The sequence below is a fragment of the Kogia breviceps genome, chromosome 13 (assembly GCF_026419965.1).
Source record: "Kogia breviceps isolate mKogBre1 chromosome 13, mKogBre1 haplotype 1, whole genome shotgun sequence".
Classification (NCBI taxonomy): domain Eukaryota; kingdom Metazoa; phylum Chordata; class Mammalia; order Artiodactyla; family Physeteridae; genus Kogia; species Kogia breviceps.
In genome coordinates this window covers 41,382,861-41,408,418 of record NC_081322.1, presented here as the reverse complement: position 1 = coordinate 41,408,418, position 25,558 = coordinate 41,382,861, and the positions used below count along the sequence as shown (strand labels likewise).

The 25,558-nt window shown below is 38.7% G+C and overlaps 1 protein-coding gene across 9 annotated transcripts in view; it reads right to left on the bottom strand.

Moving 5' to 3' along the window:
• The window catches only part of FIG4 (FIG4 phosphoinositide 5-phosphatase), a 128,726-nt gene that overhangs the window by 83,985 nt on the left and 19,183 nt on the right, over positions 1–25,558 (bottom strand). For 7 of the 9 annotated variants that reach the window (XM_059083594.2, XM_067011618.1, XM_067011615.1 and 4 more), the window contains 5 exons: positions 18,063–18,161; positions 16,199–16,322; positions 9,759–9,915; positions 6,392–6,442; positions 1,141–1,289 (listed from right to left, as the gene is read on the bottom strand). In XM_059083594.2, coding sequence (XP_058939577.1) covers positions 1,141–1,289; positions 6,392–6,442; positions 9,759–9,915; positions 16,199–16,322; positions 18,063–18,161 — 580 coding nt within the window. The remainder of the gene's footprint in view (positions 1–1,140; positions 1,290–6,391; positions 6,443–9,758; positions 9,916–16,198; positions 16,323–18,062; positions 18,162–25,558) is intronic. The other 2 variants (XM_067011622.1, XM_067011621.1) reach the window with 1 other exon arrangement.

Sequence of the window (25,558 nt, the reverse complement as noted above, 5' to 3'; positions counted from 1 at the left end):
CGTGATCTAGATGTTTTGGGGTAGGGAGGGTGCACTGGGTTTGGCCTTAGCTCAAGAGATATTCAATCTAATAAACTAACAAGAGTCAAGGCAATAACAGAGATGGCATTCAGTCTAAGTAACAGTCTAAGTCTTCTTAGAGTGGACCAGAACCTTTGGCAAAATGCTAACAGTACAGCCTCTTTGTGTGTCCTGTAAGGACAAACCTTCTGGAACTTACATTCTACCTCTGCACTCACGTCTCCGTCACTATATAGAAGTCGCACTGAGGAAGGCACCCAAAGACACTACTGACTTTTTATGTTTCCATAGTAAGCCCAATTCAGCTAAACTGTCTTAAGTCTGAAGCAATTCCTTCACAACATTAACTCTAGCAATGTCTCTGGCTTTAGATTTCTAGACCAACCCCCAAATCTAGGGATAAAGGTACCAATTCTATTCTGTGACTCGTTAGTCCCAGTAGTCCAGGGTCACCCTAGACTAGTCACACACAGGTCCTGCAGTAATCCCACAATGGTCCTGACAGAAGCAGGGCTTATGAGGGACCAGAGGGGCAAGCTGAGACCAATCAAAGTCAGAACAGCCTCTGACCTATTGCAATGGCTCCTCTAGACATTGGCCTTGTGATCTTAATCTCTAGGCCTGAGTTTCCTACTTAGCCTTTATTTCTTTCAAAGTAGCATTATACCTACTGAGCAGAGTTTTTATGAGGATTAGAGATACAACATATAAATGTCTAGGATGCAATAGGCAAGCCATGGTAACTGTTTTCTAAAACTCAACCCGTATACAATTGGTCTCTATGAAGAAAAATAAGGTGGTGGTGTGTATTCTCCAATACTTAAAAAGAAAATTCTCCATTCAGAGACTAAACTGAATGTATTCCATAAAAGGTGCATGAAATTTTGCTAGAAAACATCAGTATACAATTTTCTGGCTTGCCCACAAATGAAATTCATTTGGTGATGCACGATCTCTATAAAAATGAATTGGTCAAGTTCATATACCTGAAACAACCTGATATAAGGACAAAGAGCAAAGAGGAAAGGAGAAATATGAGGGAAATGTGAGTGAATTTAATGAGATGCTGTTTCACAGATGCCACATTAACATATATTGGATGTGCTGAAAACCACCTACCGCTTCCACCCTGTGTAATTAACCCTTCATCTTCAAAGATGTCGAAACTCTCCTGGCGAGTCTGGGTCGTTTCTGACTTTAACATCTCCAGGGGCATACGCAAGACAGTGAGATTATACTGAAGTGAATGGGACAAATCATAGCTGTAACTGAGAAAAGAACTAAAAATTAATAAGAATTAGAAAAGCAAAACATATTTCATAGTCTTGGCTCCCAGAAGGAATTAAAACCTATGAACTAAACTACTTAGCACCTGTTAGTTTCCTTGAAAGCAATGCTATACAAATAAGCACATTAAAACACAGTAAACCATGAATATAATTGGAAATTTAAAAATCACTGCATGACTTAGGCATTTGCATAACTAGAAATATACAATACAATGTGAGTAACCTACATTAATTGATTTACAATGTGCATTTTTTGCTTCACGCTGAAATTAATCTAACTTCAGGGCCTTGTACAAAGGGGTCACACCCTCATATATATCTGAATGGAGTATTAAAAATGTTACAATATCCACTGCAATGGTGCATGGTCTGTACTCTAGTTTACCTATGAATGAAGAGAATTCTATTAATTATTACTGGTGGTACCATAACTGACTTAGTAATAAAACAAGAATAAGCAAATAACACAAGCCATCATGGTAAAATATGTTTGAAAAGCATAACAGTCATCCAAAAAATTGTAACAGTCTGTGCAAACAATATTTGCACAAAATTAACAATTTTTATAAGTATCTCTAGCTATATATTTTTAGCACAGAATTTCAGACAGTATCTAGAATTCTTTAGGTTTATACAAATTTGTAAGTATTTTAGTCATATTTTAAGATGGTTACAATTTTGTCTGGGGACTCACACACATATTTTTTCTTCCTTAATTTATTATCAAATTTTGATTTACTATTTATTTCTTTGAAATTGAAATATTTCATCTGTGAAATTAAATTTTACCACATTTGCTTGATAGAGCCATTAGTTTTACTAGCATCTAATCTCACAGGGGTAAAATCTGTATTAAAAAGTTGGTTTTTCAATCGCATTTACAAGAGCATGAAGAATACTTAGGAATAAATTTAACAAAGGAGGTAAGAGATCTGTACACTAAAAATTATAACACATGGATGAAAAAAATAAGACACAAATAAATGGAAAGATATCCAGTGTTCATGGAACAGAAGAATATTGTTTAAATGTCCATACTACCCAAAGCCATCTATAGATTCAATATAATCCCTATCAAAATTCCAATGACATTTTACACAGGAATAGAAAAAAAACAATTCTAAAATTTGTATGGAACTACAAAAGACTCCTAATAGCCAAAGCAATCTTAAGAAAGAAGGACAAAGCTGGAGGCATCAAACTTCCTGATTTCAAACCTTACTGACAAGCTATTGCATTCAAAACAGTGTGTTACTGGGGCTTCCCTGGTGGTGCAGTGGTTGAGAGTCCACCTGCCGATGCAGGGGACACGGGTTCACGCCCCGATCCAGGAAGTTCCCACATACTGCGGAGCGGCTAGGCCCGTGAGCCATGGCGGCTGAGACTGCGCGTCCGAAGCCTGTGCGCCGCAACGGGAGAGGCCACGGCAGTGAGAGGCCCGTGTACCGCAAAAAAACAAAACAAAACAAAACAAAAAACAGTGTGTTACTGACATAAAGACACCTAGACCAATGGAATAGAATTGAGAGCCCAGAAATAAACCCACTCTTATATAGTCAACTAATATTTGACAAGGGAGCCAAAAAGACTAATGAAGAAACAATAGTCTCTTCAATAAATGGTGCTGGGAAAACTGGACAACCACCAGAAGAATGAAATTGGACCCCTGTATTACACCACTCACAAAAAGTTAACTCAAAATGGATTAAAGCCTTAAATGTTAAGAACCAAAACTATAAAACTATTAAAAGAAAACATAGGAGAAAATTTCCTTGACACTGTTCTTGACAAAGATGTTTTTTGGATATGACACCGAAAGAGCAAGCAACAAAAGCAAAAATAAACAAACTAAAAAGCTTCAAACTAAAAAGTTTCTGCACAGGGCTTCCCTGGTGGCGCAGTGGTTGAGAATCCGCCTGCCAATGCAGGGGACACTGGTTCGAGCCCTGGTCCGAGAAGATCCTACATGCCGTGGAGTGGCTAAGCCCGTGCGCCACGACTACTGAGCCCGCGTGCCATACTACTGAAGCCCACGCACCACAACTCCTGAAGCCCGCGCACCACAACTCCTGAAGCCCGTGCGCCTAGAGCCCGTGCTCTGCAACGAGAAGCCACTGCAATGAGAAGCCCGTGCACCGCAACGAAGAGCAGCGCCCACTCGCCGCAACTAGAGGAAGCCCGCGTGCAGCAACAAGGACCCAACGCAGCCAAAAATAGATAAATAAATTTATAAAAAAAATAAAAATAAAAAAATAAAAAGTTTCTGCACAGAAAAAGAGAGTCAGCAAAATAAAAAGGCAACTTATGAAAGAAAATATCTGCAAACCATCTCACTATTAATGGGTTAATAGCCAAAATACATAAGTAACTCATGCAACTCAACAGCAAACATACAAATAATCCAATTTTTAAATGGGCAAAAGACTTGAACAGACATTTTTCCAAAGAAGACATACAAATGGGCAACAAGTGCATGAAAAGTTGCTCAACATCACAGTAGAGAAATGCAAATCAAAACCGCAATGAGATATTACCTCATACCTATTAGAATGACTATTATAAAACAAAAAAACAGTAAGGGTTGGCAAGGATGCAGAGAAAAGAGAACCTTTTGCACTGCTGGTGGGAATGTAAATTGGTGCAGCCACTATGGAAAACAGAATGGAGGTTCCTCAATAAATTAAAAATAGGGCTTCCCTGGTGGCTCAGTGGTTGGGAATCTGCCTGCCAATGCTGGGGACACGGGTTCAAGCCCTGGTCCAGGAAGATCCCATATGCCGTGGAGCAACTAAGCCCATGTGCCACAACTACTGAGCGTGCGCTCTAGAGCCCGCGAGCCACAACTGCTAAGCCCCGTGCCACAACTACAGAAGCCTGTGCGCCTAGAGCCCACGCTCTGTAAAAAGAGAAGCCACCGCAATGAGAAGCCTGCGGACTGCAACGAAGAGTAGGCCCCGCTCGCGGCAACCAGAGAAAAGGCCGCGCACAGCAATGAAGACCCAACGCAGCCAAAAACAATAAATAAATAAAATTAAATAAATAAATTTTTTAAAATTTTAAATAGATTACCATATGATCCAGCAATCCCATTTCTGGGTACATATCCAAAGGAAATGAGATCACTATCTCAAAGAGATATCTGCTCCCCCACGTCCACTGCAGAATTAATGACAAGAGCCAAGACATGGAAACAACCTGACTCCATTAACAGATGAATGGATAAAGAAAATGTGGCATATATAAATACTGGGGTATCATCTGGCCATAAAAAAGGAAATCTTGCCTTTTGCAACAACATGGATGAACCTGGAGGGCATTATGCTGAGTAAAATAAGTTAGACAAAGACTATGTTCTCACTTACATGTGGAATCTTAAAAAGCTGAACTTATAGAACGAGAGAGTAGAATAGTAGTTGCCAGTGGCAGAGGGAGGAATGGAGAAATGTTGGTCAAAGGGTACAAACTCTTAGCCATAAGATAAATAAGATCTGGATATCCAATGTACAGAGCATGATAACTATAATTAACAATACTGAATTATATACTTGAAATTTGTTAAGGGAGTAAATCTTAAATGTTATCACTACACGCACACACACACACATACACACAATCACAACTGTGTGATGGGATGAAGGTGTTAACTAACCTTATTGTGGTAATCATTTTGCAATATATGTATGTATCTATACATGTATCAATCATCACATTGTACAACTTAAACTTTATTTCAATAATATCTCAATAAAGCTGGGGGGTGGAGAGAAGCTGGGCTTTTACTTTTAACAATCAATTCTTCCTGCTTTATTCTAGCTGAATCATAACACTGTAGTATAAGCTTTTCAGAATTCTATAACCTCATATTTTTACTTATGGAATGACTTGTTCAGAACTCAGTATGGGGATGCAGACAAAGTTGAAAACTGTGAAGCAGGAGACCATTTCTAACAGTACCACTGAGCTTCAGTAATAACTCACAGAGACTATAATTAAGCAATAAAGGCTGAAAAGCAAATGATGGAAACAAATACAACGGAAATATACTTTCAATAAACATTGGTGGAAGCAAAAATTATTTCTTTAGGAGCCCTTCACTATACTATTGCTAAATTAATTGTCTTCGGTTTCACATCAATGAAGACATAATACACTCTACACAGTAGACAAGTTTTTCTTTATTTCATAAAGAAATGGTTAACTATACTAACAGTTTAAAAATAAATTTAAAATAATGCAAAGTACCCCAGAAGTATGTAACACCAATAGCTACAACACTCTGGGTCCTCTTCTAATCCCATGACTCAAGTCCTTATTGCTATATGCTATTTTATGTTCTACTTTTGAGTTTGGACATTATGGCTGATAGAAAGTTATTAGGCTACATGGAAAATTCTATTTACCTGGCCTACATATTGGTCACAACATCAGTGGTATAATATTTTATCATGATGCTCTGCTATAATTTGCTTGCTTATTTTTCAATTATCGATATTTGGGTTGTCCCTGTGTTGGTTGGTTTGCTTGTTTGGGCCATGATAAATAGAGAAACTATTAATGTCCCTTTACAAATAAGGATTAATATTTTCTCTCCTGATTTATTACCTTCAGGCATATTTTCATATATACTTAATGCTACGTTCCTCTCCAGGAAAGTTAGTAATTTACAATGCCAATAGCGGTATGTTGGTATTTCAACAGTTCTTCCTATTTTGAATTTATTTTTACCTAATTTTGCTAGATTGTTAAATTGAAAACTGTGAAACTGTTACAACTCTGTATATAGATTGAATGCAGATTTCATTTTTGTTGTTCAAAACTAAAAAATAAGAATATTTCCTTAAAATCCTAATGAAGATGATTTTTATAGTGAGAATAATTACAATTTATCCATTCAAAATTTCAAATATCAGATTTTTAAAAGGAGGAAATACTTGTATTTGTACTATTTTAGATGAAAAAAAATTGGCTATTTAAAAAAAAAGAATAACTGAAGTACTACTGATTCTGTTTTTACCCTATGGAAAATTATATGAACATTTAAGAGACTGATAAGAGCAAAGCAAAATTCAGCTCAAACATACCTAAAGTAAAAATTGCTGGACAGGTCCACATTTTGAAATATTCGTAGATACCTAAAAAAAAAAAATGATGACTACAGTTAACAACCTGATGACTATAGTTACCAGTGCTATATGATATACATGAAAGTTAAGAGAGTAGATCCTGAGTCCTCATAACAAGGAAAGAAATTTTCTTCTTTTTTTTTCTTTTTATTGTATCTATATGAGACGACAGATGCTAACTAAACCTACTGCAGTAATCGTTTCACAATATATTATATCTAAGTCAAACCATTATGCTGAACACCTTAAACCAACACAGTGATGTATATCAATTTTACCTCAATAAAACTGGGGGAATAAATGACAAAAAAAAACCCCAAAGCATATTGCATTCACTCAACACCATTATTTGTTCATAGCTTAACATATACACATATATACATTTATATTTGTAACTACATTCATTGAAACTGAGAAATTCAATCCATAACCGGAGAAGAGATTTCATCTGGAGCAATTTCTAAGTATCCTGATCATCACTTGAGACCCTTAACTTTACTTTGACCATTTCCTCATCACTGATTATGCCAGAGAGGGAAAGTCATGCCCTTACATACATAGGGTGCTTAGACTTTGGGCAAGACAGAAGTAAATACTGTTCTTGTTTTCACAATATGCTTTGAGGTTGGAGAGAGTGGAGGAACAAAAACAAGCACAAATGTTTGTGGGTCACCATAATTTTAAGCTGCAAAGTTTTAAACTGAAAAAAAAAAAGTGCAGGATAAAATGTCCATGTATCTACCACTCAGGATTAATAAATGTTAACACTTTTTCATATTCATTTCAACATTTTAAAGACATTGATCACAAATAGGTATTGAATTTGTCATATATATATATATATGAAAAAATATATATAAATATAAATACACACAAACACACACATTTTTTGGCCACGCCGTGCGGCTTGCGGGATCTTAGTTCCCCAACCAGGGATCAAACCTGTGCCCTCGGCAGTGAAAGCACGGAGTCCTAACCACCGGACAGCCAGGGAATTCCCTCAAATATATTTTCTACATATATTAAGATAATCATAATTTTTCCCAACAATATTTTAACATGGTGAATTGCTCTAGAAACTTTTATAATGTTGCTACAACCACACATTAGAGGGGTAACCTCTACTTATCATTTTGTATGAAATGTTTTACAGTACTTTATTTCCTAATATCATACCAAACATTTTTACTTAAATGCATTATTGCATTACATAGTTTTGTTAAGTATGTAAAAGTTTACCTATCCAGTAATAGTATAAGTCCACCTATAACAAGCTATTAATATAATTGTATCTTATTCTGGATTATTCCATTTACTATACAATATTAATCACAAGATAAGTTCACTCTTTAAAGATAGTCATATCACTATACAGAAGAACGTAATTTGTTTTACTATTCTCAGCTAAAGAATCGTAAAGATGAGGCTTATAAACCTCTTCAATTTTTCCCCATCCCTTGGATTTATATGCACTGGCCTGATTCACTTTTTAAAATTAATTTATTTTTTATTGAAGTACTGTTGATCTACAATGTTTCAAGTGTACAGCAAAGTGATTCAGTTATATATATATATATATATATATATATATATACACATACACACACATATATGTATATATATACTCTTTCAGATTCTTTTCCATTATAGGTTACTACAAGATATTGAATATAGTTCCCTGTGTTATACAGTAGGTCCTTGTTTTTTATCTATTTTATATATAGTAGTGTATATCTGTTAATCCCAAATTCCTAATTTATCACCCCCCCCCTCCCCTCTGGTAACCAAAAATTTGTTTGTGTCTGTGAGTCTACTTCGGTCTTGTAAATAAGTTCATTTGTATCATTTTTTTAGATTCCTCTCTGATTCACTTTTATTCAATATACTATGCCTGCCTATAAGCTACAAGAGACATAATTTTTTTCAGTTAGTATAAGACAAAAGTCCACTCTATCGGGTAAACTCTATTTACCCTTGTGTAAACAAATTATTTTTTAAATACTCCACTTCCAAATACCAAAGACAATGTCACAAAGGTCCAGAAAACCACTATCTAAGAGGGTCTTAAACAAGAGAGCCACACCACCTTTAAATTCCGGTTCATGTATCTAGAACAACACTATGAAAGTACTGAGTGTAATTAAAATCTAAACTGTTACCTTCCCTAAAAACTTATAAGCATGTCTAACTTTGTTCCATTTTAACCTTTATAATATTAAAATAAACCAATTCTAGTCTTTTCTCTGTCATTTTATTAATTTATTAATAGCCTTTCCCCACATGCCCAAGGTTCCAGTAATTTCCCCCCAAAACTTTTTAAAGGTTTCAAATCCATAGAAAAATTGGGGGAAAAAATAGTGTAACAGCAGTATATCCTTCACCTGAATTCACTGTTGAACATTTCTCGTTATACATTTATACACACATACATTCTCTCTTTAAATACACATGTACATTTTGTTTTTCTAAACCATTTACAGTAAGTAGCAGACATGATGAAACCTCAGTCCTAAATATTTTATTATATATTTATTATGAACAAGGACAATCTCCTGAGTAACCACAATATCATTATACACCCAAAATTTAATACTGATCCAATATCCCCTAGTATATAGTCCATATACAAACCACTCCAGTAGAGTCCTTTATAGCTCTGTGTGTATGTGTGTGTGTGTGTGCGCATGCGCACGTGTACATGAGCATACACGCACGTTTTAATCCAGGATCTAACAGAAATTCAAGTGTTGCACTTTGTAATGTCTATTCTAAACTCTAGAACAACTCTGGCTCTTCCTGTGTTACACGACATTGACATTTTTGAAGGGTCCAGGCCAGTGTCTTACAGAAAGTCCCACAATATAGACTTATCTGATTATTTCCTCATGCTTAGATTCAAGTTAAATATTTTTAGTAAGAAAACTACACAGGTAGTGGGTGTCCTTCCCATTGCTTCATGTTAAGAGGCAAATAATGTCAGTTTTGTCTCATTATTAGTGATGCTAAGTTTGATCATTTGGTAAGTATGTTTGTCATTTTTTTCTCTTTGTAAATAATAAAGATAGTTATGGAGTATGTTATGTTGAGACTAAGTGAATATCTGTTCCTCAACAATAACCTCTCACCTAATGGTTTTAGGAGCCATTGTTGATTCTTGCCCAAATCAATTGTTTTAATGAAGGGTTTTTAATAGCCCTTGAACAAAAGCTATAGCATTCTGAGCCAGTATTTTACACCTTAACATAACATTTATAATCTTTTGACTATGTTTTATTTTCTAATTGGTCTACCAGGTAAAAAAGTAGCAGTTACCACCAGTACATACCTAGCTTCATCAGGATGAGTAATCCGTACAGAATCATTGGGTATATAGATCATATTTGTATCTTCAATCTTATATATTGCATGACCTCCAATATCTGCCATCTTCCTCCTTTTGGTTATTAACACAATATAATAGCCTTCTAAAAACCTGACAAAACCTACACAACAAAAAAAGAAAGATAAATACATTTCTTAAACTTAGTAATGCTTTTAGATACATGTTTAAAAGGCAAAAAATTTTTGACACATTTCCTACTTTATTATTTCTATGATTTACAGCCATACAAGTTTTCGGTTGTCTTAGAATTATTCTCTAGAAATATTTATCTCACTTAAAAATATTGCTCTAAACAACCTGATTAAAGAAAGACCACATGTATTAATGTTCAGTAGCACTAAGTTCTCAGCAACACACTAGTTACCACACAATCTTGGTTAAAAATGTTCTGGCTCCCAGAACTTTTGCTTTGGGTGTTAAAACTAACTCTCTTGTCAGTTGTGGGGAGAGGGAGGGGAACACTTCTGAACCGGTTACGTGAGGAGCTCAGCAGAGCCTCTCCCCAATGAAACAACCACAACTGGTAAAAATTATAAAAACAAAACAAAACATTGAAAGTTTCTGGAAATTCTCCAGAATGGAGATACAATGGCATACAGCAAATGGAGAAACATTTATTCAAGAAAATCTACTAGACCTTGGAAAGAAAAGCAAGTCTGTGACATACGAACCATAATTTGTTTCCCTTCTACACCCTTCTCCCAATTCAGTGGGACAGAATATCCAGTCCCAGCAGGTGTCGCCAAAAAAACCAGTACCCCTTCCTCCCTCCCCAGCTCTCAGTCTAGAGCCTTGGTTTTTGCTCAGGAGGTGCAGGGCACCAGCATTTCCCATTCCTTCCAGCTCTGTGCTGCAGACGCTCTATTCCAGGCAAACACATCTGAAACTGGGGGCTCCTTTCTTCTACCCAGTCCTACTTGTAGAGTGGAGGCTTTACTCCAGCACAAATACTGGATCCCATCACCCCCACTCACTGACAGAGTGAGTCAGATACGGTCACTTACAGCTGACTGCCCATCAGAAACAGAAGAGGCCAGAAGGCTGTGGGATAACATATTCAAAGCACTGAAAGAAAAACTCAACCAAGGATCTTATATATAGCGTAACCATTTTTCAAAACTAACTTTCTTATGTGCATGTGTGGGTGTACTCACTCGCTCTCTCTCTCTCTCTCTCTCTCTCTCTCTCTCTCTCTCTCTCTCTCTCTCTCTCTCTGAGTGTTATACTCTATAAAGCTTGAGCTAGGATCTTGGTGCTATAAATGGTTGCTCTAGAATTGGCAAATACCCATTGTCTGTGTCTTGTTATTCTTAACTGACAAAAAAGAAAATTAGTAATTGAACATATTAACATAAATGAACCAAAATATATAAAAGACACCTCAGGGATTTTATGAACCTGGCTATTTCTATTAAAACCATGAAAAATACTTATATTTCAGAGATCCACAAAGCACATTTTAAAAAAATGTTCGTTTATGCTCCTCCCCACCTCCCCTTGGAGACTAGCTAAAAATTCCCTGACTGAAGCTAAAGGATTTAAGATAGGAGAAAAAGCTAATGTCAATCTCATTAAAAGCAAGTTAGGAAGCAGTTATCCTTTGAGAAGGCTAAAACCTACAAAATTAAGGGTCTTGGGAGCAGCATAAAAACACCCCAAAAAGAGAATCTAATTGGCTTTAAGTAATAAATATTCCCAAGATGAATGAATTTCCCCTTTGTTCTTGCTATATATTTACTTTTTATAGAAAAGAAACCCTCTCTATAATAATTTCTCCCAACCTTCATTTCAACTGAATTTTAATTTTATGTTTTCAGCTCTATTTATTTCATTGTACATGTCCCTTCATAATTTTGATTAAGTAAATATACTGCACAAAAGAATATTTTCTACCAGCATAAAATGCTTTCAGCATATTATGAGATTATTTTCTTTTTCCTTTTTACTACCAGTTGGAAACGTCACTCCTTTTTAAAAGGTTCCTATCAAATATAACCAACAATTAAAAGGCTTCAGCTTGGCATAGACCTCTGTCAAGAGTCAGCCTAATCATCGTTTTAACATACTGAAAACCAGAACAAGTTTTTTCATCTTCATTCTATGTACTTCTGATCCCAGACCAATTTCCCTGAGTATTTCCCAGATGCCTAGATGACTGTCATCATGCAAAAGTGATTTCTCTCTCTCCGAGTAGAGAAGGCTGTGTCATTTTAGTTGGACACCAAGCAAAGTAAATAAAAAAGGACAGTGTGAGAGGATGGAGTGGTGTGGAGTTCTGGTGGCTGGAAAGGACCCACAAGCCCACCAACAGGGAAGAGGGCAGTATCCTGCTGGGAGGTCACGTGTCAGCTAGTCACTATCTTAAAAGCCTTCAGGGAGAACAGCACTCTGGCAGAGAAGTATCAAAAACCACAAGGGGGGCTTCCCTGGTGGCGCAGTGGTTGAGAGTCCGCCTGCCGATGCAGGGGACACGGGTTCGTGCCCCGGTCCGGGAGGATCCCACGTGCCGCGGAGTGGCTGGGCCCGTGAACCATGGCCGCTGAGCTTGCGTGTCCGGAGCCTGTGCTCCGCAACGGGAGAGGCCACAACAGTGAGAGGCCCGTGTACCGCAAAACAACAACAAAACCAAAAATAAACCCACAAGGGACCAAAGTGACTCTCTAACACCAAATTTACTGTTCCCTTACTAGTCTGAGGCTCACACTTTATTGTTGTTTTCCCTGTATCTTGGATCTGCAATCTATTTCTAAGGGTGTTGCTTTAAAGAACAACTGAGTCCATCACTTAGTCTGCTATAACGACACATTGTACTAAAAGCTTACAAGAGTTTCTTCTGACAGGAGACACAAGCAGAAAAAGGACATATATCCAAAGGGGCTGGATGGTCACAGAGCTGAGAGTAGTAAGGACTACAGGCCACCAGCCACCGACTCCGTCCGAGTGCCCCAGGACCAGATAAAACAACTACGTGAGGGATGCTCATGATCCCATCCAGTGGCCTCCCAAGCCTCCTGCTGGCTGCCAAATAACAATGGAGCAGGTCAGAAAAGGGCAAGGTAGCTACAGGACAGGATCGATCCATGTCTGGGGACCAGTAATGGTCCCTGAGCTTTTGGTACCAGCCCACGAAAAGACAAGTAAACGAATTGAAAGTAAGGGTTTAGAAACATCTGAGTTCATGATCAATGAACTTGCCTTGAACAGGCAAGACTAGTTTGGGTATTACTGAACTTATGTGATGAGTCACATGTGGCCCAAGTTGAAGGCAAGCTCTGCACAGTGGGATCTTGTGTTGGTCTGTGACACATTTCTGGAAAAAAAAAATTGGTCCTTTACTACACATAGTTGAGAAGCACTGCTCTAGATTCTTATAGATTATGAATTAAATGAACCACAATAGCAGTCCAAAACATCCTAGCCAAAGTACTATTCACAAATTAGGCATGCTGAAAAAGTTGAGAGAAAATATTTCAGTCACAGAAGACAACCACTCTAGTCCTTTCACACATGTATTATTTTGACAACCAGACTATACATTTTCCAAACATAAGCATTTTGTGTTTTGCTATTTCAGTAGCCCTCATTATTTCTAAGGCAGTTGCTATTTCAGTAGCCCTCATTATTTCTAAGGCAGTACTAGACAAATCATAGCCTTTTATTTACTTCCTATTTACTCTTAAAGATTCTCAGTTTTATTTACATGGTTGAACTAGAATACATAAAGTGCATTGCCCTGAAAATAACAAATGCTTACTCAGTACATTACTGTGTCACTTTACTGGTAGGTTAGTCTTTTCAGTGACTTCACCATCCAAGGACAGTCTCAAAGAGGCCTCAAATTGCGAGAGAAATTGCTACCACAATACCTAAGAATGCCACCTAAGAGAAACATGGAGACACCTTCAGCCCTTACCCAAAGTTTATTAACTAATACTTCTGTATAAAATGAGTATCTGGTTATAAACTTGGTCATCAATTGATTAAAATAAAGCTTTGGTTTTACAAGCTTAGTTATCAACAGATTTAAAGTGAGGCAAGGATGAATTGGGAGATTGGGATTGACATATGTACACTAATATGTATAAAACAGATAACTAATAAGAACCTGCTGTATAAAAATAAACAAAATAAAATGAGGCAAGGAATACTGCTAAAAGCAAATATGTCCAGAACAATGAAGAATGATGAAAGTACCATTACAACAACACAGTACAGCATCTAGAGGCCACTTGTAAAGGCAAACTGCCCACTACAACTCCAGAACACCCAAGGGCAGCTATTTTTAAACACAGTTCAATAACTGATCTTCAATTCGTTATACTTAATCATCAAGGAAGGTTCAATTTTGAATAATTAACCCTGGCTAATGAGGCATTCAATATTACATACACTTTAGGAAATTTCCATTTTAAAAAGTTATAATAAAGTATCTGCATTTAAAGGAATGAATTTAACCTATTAAGTAACTAATTAAGCCTACTGTATTTGAGACACATTTTACTTACAAGTTTTTTTTCTTTAACATATAAGTAACACTTAACGTGGAATTTAACACATATGGAATGTATGGAATTTAAACACATGAACTCACATGACATACGACGACATGCACACGCCCACAAACAGGTACCCATTAAACACGAAACCTCAAGGGATTTGTCAAGACTGAGCAGAAGGTACAGAGAAGGGGCCAGTCCTATGGAGAGGAAACCAATCACACCTACCACTCTCAACTTTCCCTGGCAGCCGCCTAAGGCACAAAATGCGCCTAAATGGATTACACATGAAGGGCTATGAGAGCACACCGAGAAAAATGAACTTCAAATACGGCGCTACATGCATAATCAAAGTCTCAACAAATATAGGGTCACCAAATAGAAAGCACTAATCAGAAAAATGAACATAAGAGAATATGAAACTATATAGCATAGTTCAGACCATATTAATTTTGTTAACATCTATAGACACTAATCACTCAGTCAATATTGCATACAGTCCAGTAGGTTTAAGAAGCAGAGAGATAATTTTGTAAGTGTTAAAAAAAAAAAAAAAAAAAAGACTCAAGATAAGGCTCTGCCAACAGGGAAGCTGAGATACAACTGCCCTCTGCTTGGCTTCCAAGGTCCCAGTGACCTGGCCTCACCCAACTACTTGCCAGCATCCCAGGACCCATGGGCATCTTCATGCCCGCACCTCTGCTGTTGCCCCTACTGGAGCTCTCTCCTCCCTTCCCCACATCCATCCAAACCTTGCTTCTCCTTCAGGGTCCAGCCTGAGTCTCATCATCTTCAGGAAATCTTTCCTTGTCATTCCAGGTCCAAGAAGTCTACCTCTTATGTAATCTCCAATACCATTTACCTTTGACTACACAGCTGGGCTCTTAATTCCAATCCTGGAGTTGTTTTCATATGCACTGGGTTTTGTCCCCCATCCTAGTCCAATCATCTTAAGACTCCCCGGGACAAACCCATGGTAGAGCAAAGACAGGTTTACTGCCCCACTAAGGACAACACACCAGAAGAACTGTGGGGCATCTCACAAATGCCCCACAAGCCAGACCACAGACTACTTAAAGGCCAAGGCCATTTCTACATTTGTTCATGAATAAATAAAGGTGTTATTATAGGATCTGGGGACACGATTAGGTAAAATTTAAACAAAGAGACTCAAACCAAAGCAAGACTGCATGTAAAGAGATAAACATCAAGTCTAGACTGTGAAGCAGACTCGTGGTCTCATTTCTTTGAAAGCAATAAAGTTAGCAGAGCTGTAGACTGCTGTGTCCAGAAACCCCTTATCTGAAACTCTGCATGAGTTGTCAATCAAGGCTGCTTCTCTGTGTCAAAATGACCTAGCTCATCCAGGCAAGAGGGGCATGTTTTCTCTTACTGACACAATTTTAAAGAGCAAAGTTTCTGATAGTCTGTGATTTTAGAGAACAAAGTTTCTCAGTGAGTAAGAAAGCAGTTGTCATTCAGAGAAAGGGGTTACGACACTTTACACTGTAGCATGTCCTTGGGAGAAATTCCTCTTAATTTAAAAGCTGGTTTTACCTGTATCTGTTTTTCCAGCTGATGTTTACAGTCCAAGTCAATTTTTACTTTTTCATTCCTTGACAAGACAGACTCCTTAAAGTTCCAAACTATCGCTACATTTGTTCCTATCCTACACAAAACTGAACACAGTCCTAAGTACATAGCAGATGCTATATAAAGGCTGTTTGATACTTGGCTGATAGATAATTCAGTTTTAAACAACCAAAGCCACAGAGGATGGGTCATATTTATAAACCTATATAAAAATAAGCCTTGCAAACTATCTTCAAGGAGTCTATGTAGGAAAAAAAAAAAAAAGAGGTAGTAAGAGGGATGCATGTTTCTTACCTACAACACCAAAAGCTGAAACAGCTCGAAATAACCCGGATGATCCTTTCTGTCCCATCTTTGTCCTATTTCCTAGATCCAAGCGGCCAAGAAGTTCTCGCACTTCTTGCTGAGTATATACATGCTAGAAATAAGCAAATTTAGTCTGTAAGGTTGTGCTCGCTTTTTAGGTTCATTATTTATTTATCCCTGAAAATTGAAGTTGCCTACAACTTTACATCATTAGCTATTTCAGAGAAGTATATATAATAGTGCAGGACTAAAGCTACAATTTAGAAAGCCAACAAATTCTTTTTTTTTTTTAAACATCCTTATTGGAGTATAATTGCTTTACAGTGGTGTGTTAGTTTCTGCTTTATACCAAAGTAAATCAGCTATACATATACATATATCCCCATATCTCCTCCCTCTTGTGTCTCCCTCCCACCCTCCCTAACACACCCCTCTAGATGGTCACAAAGCACCGAGTTGATCTCCCTGTGCTGTGCGGCTGTTTCCCACTAGCTATCAGTTTTACATTTGGTAGTATATATATGTCCATGCCACTCTCTCACTTCGTCCCAGCTTGCCCTTCCCCCTCCCCGTGTCCTCAAGTCCATTCTCTACTTCTGCGTCTTTATTCCTGTCCTGCCTCTAGGTTCTTCAGAACAGTTTTTTTTTAGATTCCATATATATATGTGTTAGCATACGGTATTTGTTTTTCTCTTTCTGACTGACTTCACTCTGTACGACAGTCTCTAGGTCTATCCACCTCACTACAAATAACTCAATTTCGTTTCTTTTTATTAAAGCCAACAAATTCTTTAACGTTAGCAGTTAAGGGTGGTTTCTGGATCCCAGGCTGCTGTACTAAAAAGCTGTATCAAAACCTTATCTTCTGGACAGAGATTCAGAGATTTAAAGTATCCACAGACAAGTTTCAAGAAATCTATAAACCTCTTAAAATTGTATGCAAAGTTTTGGTTAAACGTGCATATGTGTATTTTTATGAGAAGGCCCATAGCTTTCCTTAGATTCTCAAAGAGATCCCTGATCAACCACTCCTACCCACAAAGAAAGCCAAGAATCATTACATTATATTAATAAAAACTCCCAGATGGTGCGTGTGTTGGGGATGGGATAGGAAGCACGACACCCAGGAGTACAGGAAGTCACAAAATACAATTTATCTAAAATTATTATAACATAGAAGATAGCTTTGCAAAGAGCTTATGTAAAATGGCTTCCAAACTGTAGCTATAACGTATTTGAAAAACCAGGAATCTACATGGATTCAGAAATATCCATAGACAGGAACCTCAATACAAAGGGTTAGTTAGGTGCTCTCATTTGAGAGTTAAAAATAACTGTTCAGTTCCACCTTACGGTATTTCTCTTTTGACTAAAGCCCTCATATTTTTGTGCCACCTGAATTTCCAACTCTGGATAATATAATATCTGGATAAGAAAAGCTTAACATTTCTCCAGCAAGTGATCAGAAGAGACCCTACCAGTCCTTTGCAACTTCAGGTAGCTTCATGTTAAAGCAGAGTAATAAATAATCTCTTTGGTGGATGAAATATTAAGAGTTATATTGAATCCTTAAAATGGCACCCCTTTAAGAAAATATATTATCTTATCCAAAGAGTTTGCTTTGTCAAACAAATCAAAATGAGGGACAAAGTGTAATTCTGGCATACTTTCCGACATCAGTTATTTCTAGAAACCAGATAAGAGATTCAAATTCTAGCCAACCATGAAAAACTGTAATTTTTAGATGGATGATTAAAAAAAGTATATACCACTAGAAGCTGTAAGGATATTTCATATCCTGTAAACAACAAGTACAAAAGTTTGTTTGTATTCAGGTTTTCAAGATACTTACCCTATCATCAATTATTACCAAATCTTTTGGTTCTGTTCTATCAATTTTCAAAACACGGTATTTTGTTTCTGCATGATTGCTCCCAACTAGAAAGTATCTCTATAAATAAAAAGAAATGTCATTAGTTTTTTAAGGCAGTTTGCCTTATACACATTTTAAAGTCACTTCAGTTTTTTAAATTAAATACAGTAAAGTCAGGTTACTCTTTAAAAGAAATATTTCTGTTAAGTATAACTAGAAGATTAAAGAAAGGCTGATTCTAAAAGGTCAACTTTAAAATTGAAATATTCGTAGTGGTGTCATGATAAGCATCAGTCTGATATTTAAAATGTACCCAGTAACCAGGTCAGATGAATTTAATTATATCATACAGAGATTAACCTAACTGATTGGAGACTGATGTTTAAACTTTACCAGGAAGCAGCAGCTCTGGTAAGAATTAGAAAACTCAACATATGATTAGGAATGCTTAGACAATTATAGCTAATTGATATAAATCAATATCAAATATTGATATTTTAATCAAATAAATCTTTACAAATTTTCTGTAGAAGACTAAAAATGACTTTAATATAACAACTATAAAAATCCACCCCTAAGTCCTATAAAAGATTTAACTGAGTGTACTTTCCCAAATGGCTTTTTATAGATAAGCTATAGGAAATAATTAATATTCTTTCTTTTCTGACACACTTCCTTGGTGTGTGTATAAAAATACAGAAAAATAATCATCCTACATTCAAAGAAAATGCTTTTAAGAAAACCTAAACCAGATGAATAAGTTTTGAATTGTGTTTAAGAAAATAAGTAAAACTCCATTAGGAAAAATAAATTATTTAAAGATATTTTGCTTTAAAAAAGTCCTTTGAAGTGACACTTTTTCAACACTGCAAAAACTGAGAACACATTGCCACCATCAACTGGCATCTAACCATCTCATAGGTCACATAAGATACAGATACACAAAGCAATTAAATAACAAATAAGATTCTCTAGATTAATGGCCAAACTGAAGTATGTAGACCGCAGGATCTCAGAGCAGGAAAGATTAATGTTGGGTACTACAGATGCAGAAAACGTCAGAGGAGTTAAGACTTGAATTGAGCCTCAAAGGATGGGGAAGATTTTTTAAAGTAAGAATTTATAACAGAAGATACGTATAACAGAATATAAGCACTTGGTTATATTGTTTTAATGCTAAATCTGTAGAAATAGATGGATTTTTAAATTATTAAGTATATATGTGTTTATAAAGATCTGACCTAGACTTCCAGATTATAAAGAACAAAACTCTATGTTAAAAGATGATGGCTTAGCCCAGACTTAAGGGGAAAGCAAACCAAAATACTGAATCCCTCATCTCCTAGGGAGAGGTAGAGTCTGGATGATGGTACCAATTATCATGAGGTAGAAATAAAGCAATTATAATAAAAATTAGTAAACTAATTCGAGACATCCAGTAACCAGGATGCACTGGGGAAGCAGCTAGAAGGGCAAGGACACAGCGCGAGGGAGTAAGTCCAACGTTCTCGGGCTGACCTCAGGGAATTCCTCCCTGAGGCCCTACCCACCCCTGAGAGGAGAGCAGGGTCACCAGCCTAATAAAATCAACCTCAGAAGAATGGTTTGTAAACTATACATGTTTGTTAGCAGAAAAGGGAGCCACCTTCTTGAGGACTTGAGGAAAAACAGTTCCCAGGAAAGGAAATAGCAAGTGCAAAGACCTGAAAGGGGAAGAAGCTTGGTGAGTTTGTTAGAGGAACAAGATTAAAGGAGAAGATGCTCATAAAACACCTAACACAGTGAATAGTGTCCAACACAAAGAAGGCACTCAATGAGTGTTACTTCCTTTTCTTTGCTTTACTTTTTAAGATGTCAGCGAGTCTATGCCATTGTATTTGAGAAAAAGATCCCCCAAAAAGAGGAAAAAAGAGATACCCCAGAGGGAAAAAAGCATATGCAAGACTAGAATGGAACCAGAGTGGGAAAATGCACAAATCTATTAGTAATCAGTCTTTGTCCTCAGGAGACATGAGTATGCAAATTAACAACCATGAATAGCGTGCTGTGATAGACGTCTGAACTGGACGTGATGACAACACAGGAAGGGCACTTCACTCATTTGGGGAGCGTCAGAGCAAGCTAGCTGGAGAGGCTGGTATTGTCCTGATGCTGAGTTTGGCCCTGAAGGACCTCTAGACAGGACCTGATGTACTGAGCCAAGATAGGGCACGTGACACCCACCCCCTCCCGCCTGCCCCCGCCAAAGAACTTTTGCTTATATCTGAATTTAGCACTTCCTCTGAGCACCTGGTCCAAATTTGTTTGGGGTAGGTCTGCCCCCTTCACCTAAATATAAACAGCTCAGGAGTCTGGGGCTAACCCCCTAACCCCTGTGGTTTTTAATTCTAGTCTAGTAGCACAATCTGGTTCCACAGGCACTGGGTAAATGTTAAGTGAAAGAACAACCACTCACCACGGATTAATCATTTAATCTGCTGGGTAACTTTCTACAACATTTATACTAACCCATCTTGTTTGGTTACCTACACAGAAACGTAGCCCTTTTAAGTCAACCACTCAGTAAAAGGAGGCACATCACAGCTTTAAGAGAGGTAAAACCCCTGAGTGAAAGTCCTAGAATTTCAATAGATCCTAGGGAATCTAAAGATAAACTGTAGTAGGACTGTGATCTGGCAGTTTGTAATAAAAAGACAGATATAATTCCTGGGATGCGAGTGGGCAAATGCACTACTGGCCTTTGGAGCACACACAGGAGGGCAGATCTACACCCCTCTTATCCACACCCTGCATGAAGTCTACTCCACGAAGCAGAGGGGCCAAGGCAAAAATCCAAAGAATTCAGAAGCAGATCAGAGTGGGGAGAAAGAAACGGAAAGCAGTGCAATTATCCACATTCTCTATTTTTTTTTTAAGGAGAAAAAAACAGTTCATTAACACATGCATCGTGCCTACATGTGAGAGAACTCAGCAATGAGTAAGTCAAAGGGGTGGTCAGAAGTTGAGCTTATATATAGCATCTTGACAAGGGACCTCTGGGACAACATTAAACGCACCACATTCTCTATTAAAGTGGTCTAAGAATCTTGAAAATGTCTTGTGCCGAGAGGAGCGACCTCTTGTGGATCCAGTTGAGTGAGAAAGAAAACCAGAGCTCTCAGCTGTGCACAGAATCACTCTCCTGCACTGCCCTCTGGTGGGCGGTTCGCCATCGACCTTCACACCAAATTTTTAAGAAGTAACTTTTCCAGAAAGGCCTTATTTCTACTTGGTTTTATTTCCATCTTGTTAAATAAATCAGCTCTATAATTATGTATATACTTAGGCTTTATTATATTTAATATTATGCTTCAAAATGAATTTCAGCATTTGGGGGCTTAAAAATTGCCCTGAAATATATTTTCCTTAAATTCTTCTTCACTGCTGATTTTTTAATTTTTAATTTTGAAGATTTTCAAACCTACAGTAAAATGAACAGAATAGTACAATGAAAACCCATATACCACTCACCTAGATTCACCAATTGTTAATGTTTTGCTACATTTGTTTTCTCCCTCCTTCCTTCTTGAGATTAAGCTTTTTTCCCTTCTGAACCACGTGAAAAACCTGTTGCAGGTATCGTAATACACCATCCCTAAAAACATCAACTTGTATTTCCTAAAAACAAGGACACACTCCCACATAATCATAATACCATTGATACAATATTACCTATATACGATCCAAATTTCCCCAAATAGCTGGCTTAAAAAACAAAACGGAATTCAATCAAGGATCCTGCATTGCATCTGGTTACCAGGTCTTATTTATTTATTTATTTATTTTAGTTTTGGCTGCGTTGGGTCTTTGTTGCTGCACGCGGGCTTTCTCTAGTTGCGGTAAGCGGGGTCTACTCTTCATTGCGGTGCCTTCTCTTGTTGTGGAGCACAGGCTCTAGGCACACGGGCTTCAGTAGTTGTGGCTCGCAGGTACAGTAGTTGTGGCTCACAGGCTCAGTAGTTGTAGCTCACAGGCTCTAGAGTGCAGGCTCAGTAGCTGTGGCGCACAGGCTTAGTTGCTCCGCGGCATGTGGGATCTTCCCAGACTACGGCTGGAACCTGTGTCCCCTGTATCGGCAGGCGGATTCTCAACCACTGTGCCACCAGGGAAGTCCCAGGTCTTTTTTAAAAAAATGTCTTTTAGGGGCTTCCCTGGTGGCGCAGTGGTTGAGAGTCCGCCTGCCGATGCAGGGGACACAGGTTCGTGCCCAGGTCCGGGAGGATCCCACGTGCCGCGGAGCGGCTGGGCTCATGAGCCATGGCCACTGAGCCTGCGCGTCCGGAGCCTGTGCCCCGCAACGGGAGAGGCCACAACAGTGAGAGGCCCGGGTAACGGGAAAAAAAAAAAAAAAAAAACTTTTAAACTAGAACAGTCCTTCTGCCTTTACTTTCAAAGACTATCTTTCAGAACATTTTTAAAAGTTCACATTTTTAACACCAATTTTCCTGGTTCCCTATTGACATCATTCACTTGGCCATTTACCAGTGAATGTCTCATATGCGCCAGGCACTGGGCTAGACACCTAAGGGCAAAGATAAATTGAAGATAGATTTTGGGCATAGAACTTGCTAATGGATTAAATTGGAAAAGAAGGAGTAATCAATTACTTTTGCTTGATGAGCAACTAGCTACATGGTGGTGCCATTTACGGATGTAGGCTTGACTGGAGAAGCAGGTTTGAAGGAAAAACAAGATTTCTGTTTACAACATTCCCAAAGGGATCAAGTGGGAACTGAGTCCGGAGCTCAGAGGACAGATCTCAGAGGGTGTCATCAGCACATAAACAGCATTTAAAGTGAAGTCATGGGACTAGATTAACCTCCTTGGGAGAGTAAAGACAGAGACAGAGCCAAAAAACCCACAAAAAACAAACAAACAAACTCTTAGCCTGAGGCAATCTAAATAAAATTATTTAGAGGCTACATATGGAGAAGGAAACTGCTGGGAAGACTGGGAGGAAGGGCGGCTGGAGTCATCAAAGCAAAGGGAGGAGTTGATTTGGAAAAGAAGGGAGCGGTCACTGCCACATCAAATGCTGCTGAGAGTTCAAGAACGATGAGGACAGAGAAGTGTCCAGGGGGTCTGACAATAGGAGCTTGTGAGTGGCTGTTCCAGAGGCAAAGGGCAGTCTCCGTGAAATGGGGGCAAAATCCACAGCAGAGCTTGGTGGAGAGCACATGGGTAGCCTTCTGGATAAAGACAGAGGAGTGAACACCTCTGTTCCTCCCAGAAGCCTTACAAATATCATAATAAAGTTTTTTTGTTTTTTTTTGTTTTTTTGTGGTACGCGGGCCTCTCACTGTTGTGGCTTCTCCCGTTGCGGAGCACAGGCTCCGGACGCACAGGCTCAGCGGCCGTGGCTCACAGGCCCAGGTGCTCCACGGCATGTGGGATCTTCCCGGACCAGGGCACGAACCCGTGTCCCCTGCATCGGCAGGCGGACTCTCAACCACCGCGCCACCAGGGAAGCCCCCATAATACAGTTTTTTCAGTCATTTTCTTTTAGACATAAGCCCCAAGGGCAAGAGAAAGAATGAACTAGCAGCAAAAAAAAAATCATTTGAAACTGAAAAGCATGCCCAAGAAAGCAGTGGGAAGTCAAGAAGAAATCTAATTTATACTACAGAATCTCCAAAAGCACAGAAATTTGTGGCATCTTTTATCTCTGGAGGTAGGAGTGTAAAATTTCGGAAAACTGAAGCTAAAAAGGAGCTAGCACAGCTTCTAAAGAGGAAAAAAAGGCTTCAAACTAAAGATCAAGAATAGTGCAACACTGGGACTTCCCTGGTGGTGCAGTGGTTAAGAATCTGCCTGCCAATGCAGGAGACATGGGTTCGAGCCCTGGTCCAGGAAGATTCCACATGCCGTGGAGCAAATAAGCCTGTGCACCACAACTACTGAGCCTGCGAGGCACAACTGCTGAGCCCACGTGCCACACTACTGAAGCCCGCACGCCTAGAGTCCACGCTCTGCAGCAAGAGAAGCCATCGCAATAAGCCTGTGCACTGCAACAAAGAGTAGCCCCCGCTCGCCGCAAATAGAGGAAGCCCACACACAGCAACAAAGGCCCAACGCAGCCATAAATAAATAAATGAATGAATGAATGAACACTAGAAAGTCTCCACAGCAACAGTGAAGGTGGAAGACAGGGACATAATGCCTTCAAATTTTTAAGGGAAAATTAATTTCAATCTTTAATTCAACATTAAACCTATCAATCAAACCTCAGGGTAGGATAAGGACATTTTCAGAAATGTATGGGCTCAAAAAACTTCCTGTCCATGAACCCTTTTGAAACAGGAGGGAAGGGGGTAGGGCACAACCTTTAAAAGAATGACATAGCTCGAGGACATGACATAAACTGATTAGAACCAAATAGGTCCAGGATGGCAGATGAGTCAACTTCCACTAGACTTGAGCCTCAGTGTAGGTGCATTATAACACATCAGCAAGCTAAATGACACCCACAAGCACCATGACAGTTCCAAGACCGACCATAAAGGTCAAAAAGTGGGTGGTGTGGGCTTCCCTGGTGGCACAGTGGTTGAGAGTCTGCCTGCCGATGCAGGGGACACGGGTTCATGCCCCGGTCCGGGAAGATCCCACATGCCGCAGAGCGGCTGGGCCTGTGAGCCATGGCCGCTGAGCCTGCGTAACGGGAGAGGCCACAACAGTGAGAGGACCGAATATCGCAGGAAAAAAAAAAAAAGTGGGTGGTGGCCCAATTCTTGGAAATCCCCACCCCTTCCCCAAAATAGCTGGAACACTCCTCCTACTCATTAGCCTATGAATTCACCCACCCCTAAACTGACAACCTGGACCCTGGTGCCTCTCTTGCCTTCTGAGATGGCCCACACTCTATCTGTGGAGTGTGTTTCTCTCTAAATAAATCCACTTCTTACTTATCAATTTGTCTCCCCCTGAATTCTTTCTGCGATGAGACATCAAGAACCTGAGCTTCACTAGGTCCTGAGACCAGGGTGTGATCTCAGTTAAAAGACTGTGGGTTCAAGTCCCAACCTGGGTTTTGCCTGAATTCGAGTCCCGGCCTGTGGGTTCAAGTCCCAATCTGAGTCACACAGTTTCACTTTCTCATGAAGCAACTGAAGGAGGTGCTCCACCAAAATGAAGGCATAAATCAAGAAAGAAAAAAAACAGACTCTGGGAAAGTCAGGAGATCATCACGAGAGGTTGTTGAATGATGGTCAAGGGAGATCCAGGATGGCGGCTGTGCTGGAGGCCTTGGGAGCAACAAGTCCAGATTTGAGCCACTGCTTCAAGAAGATGAAGCCAGTAAGAATACCTAACATGTGTGAATGTGCTGAGAAGAGACTTACATATCTGGAAAGTTGGGGTTAAATTCATTGTAAGTTCTTAGTAATAACTAGAGATTGTAGGAAGAAGGAAAGGTCATCTCAAGTACTGGCAGTCTGAAA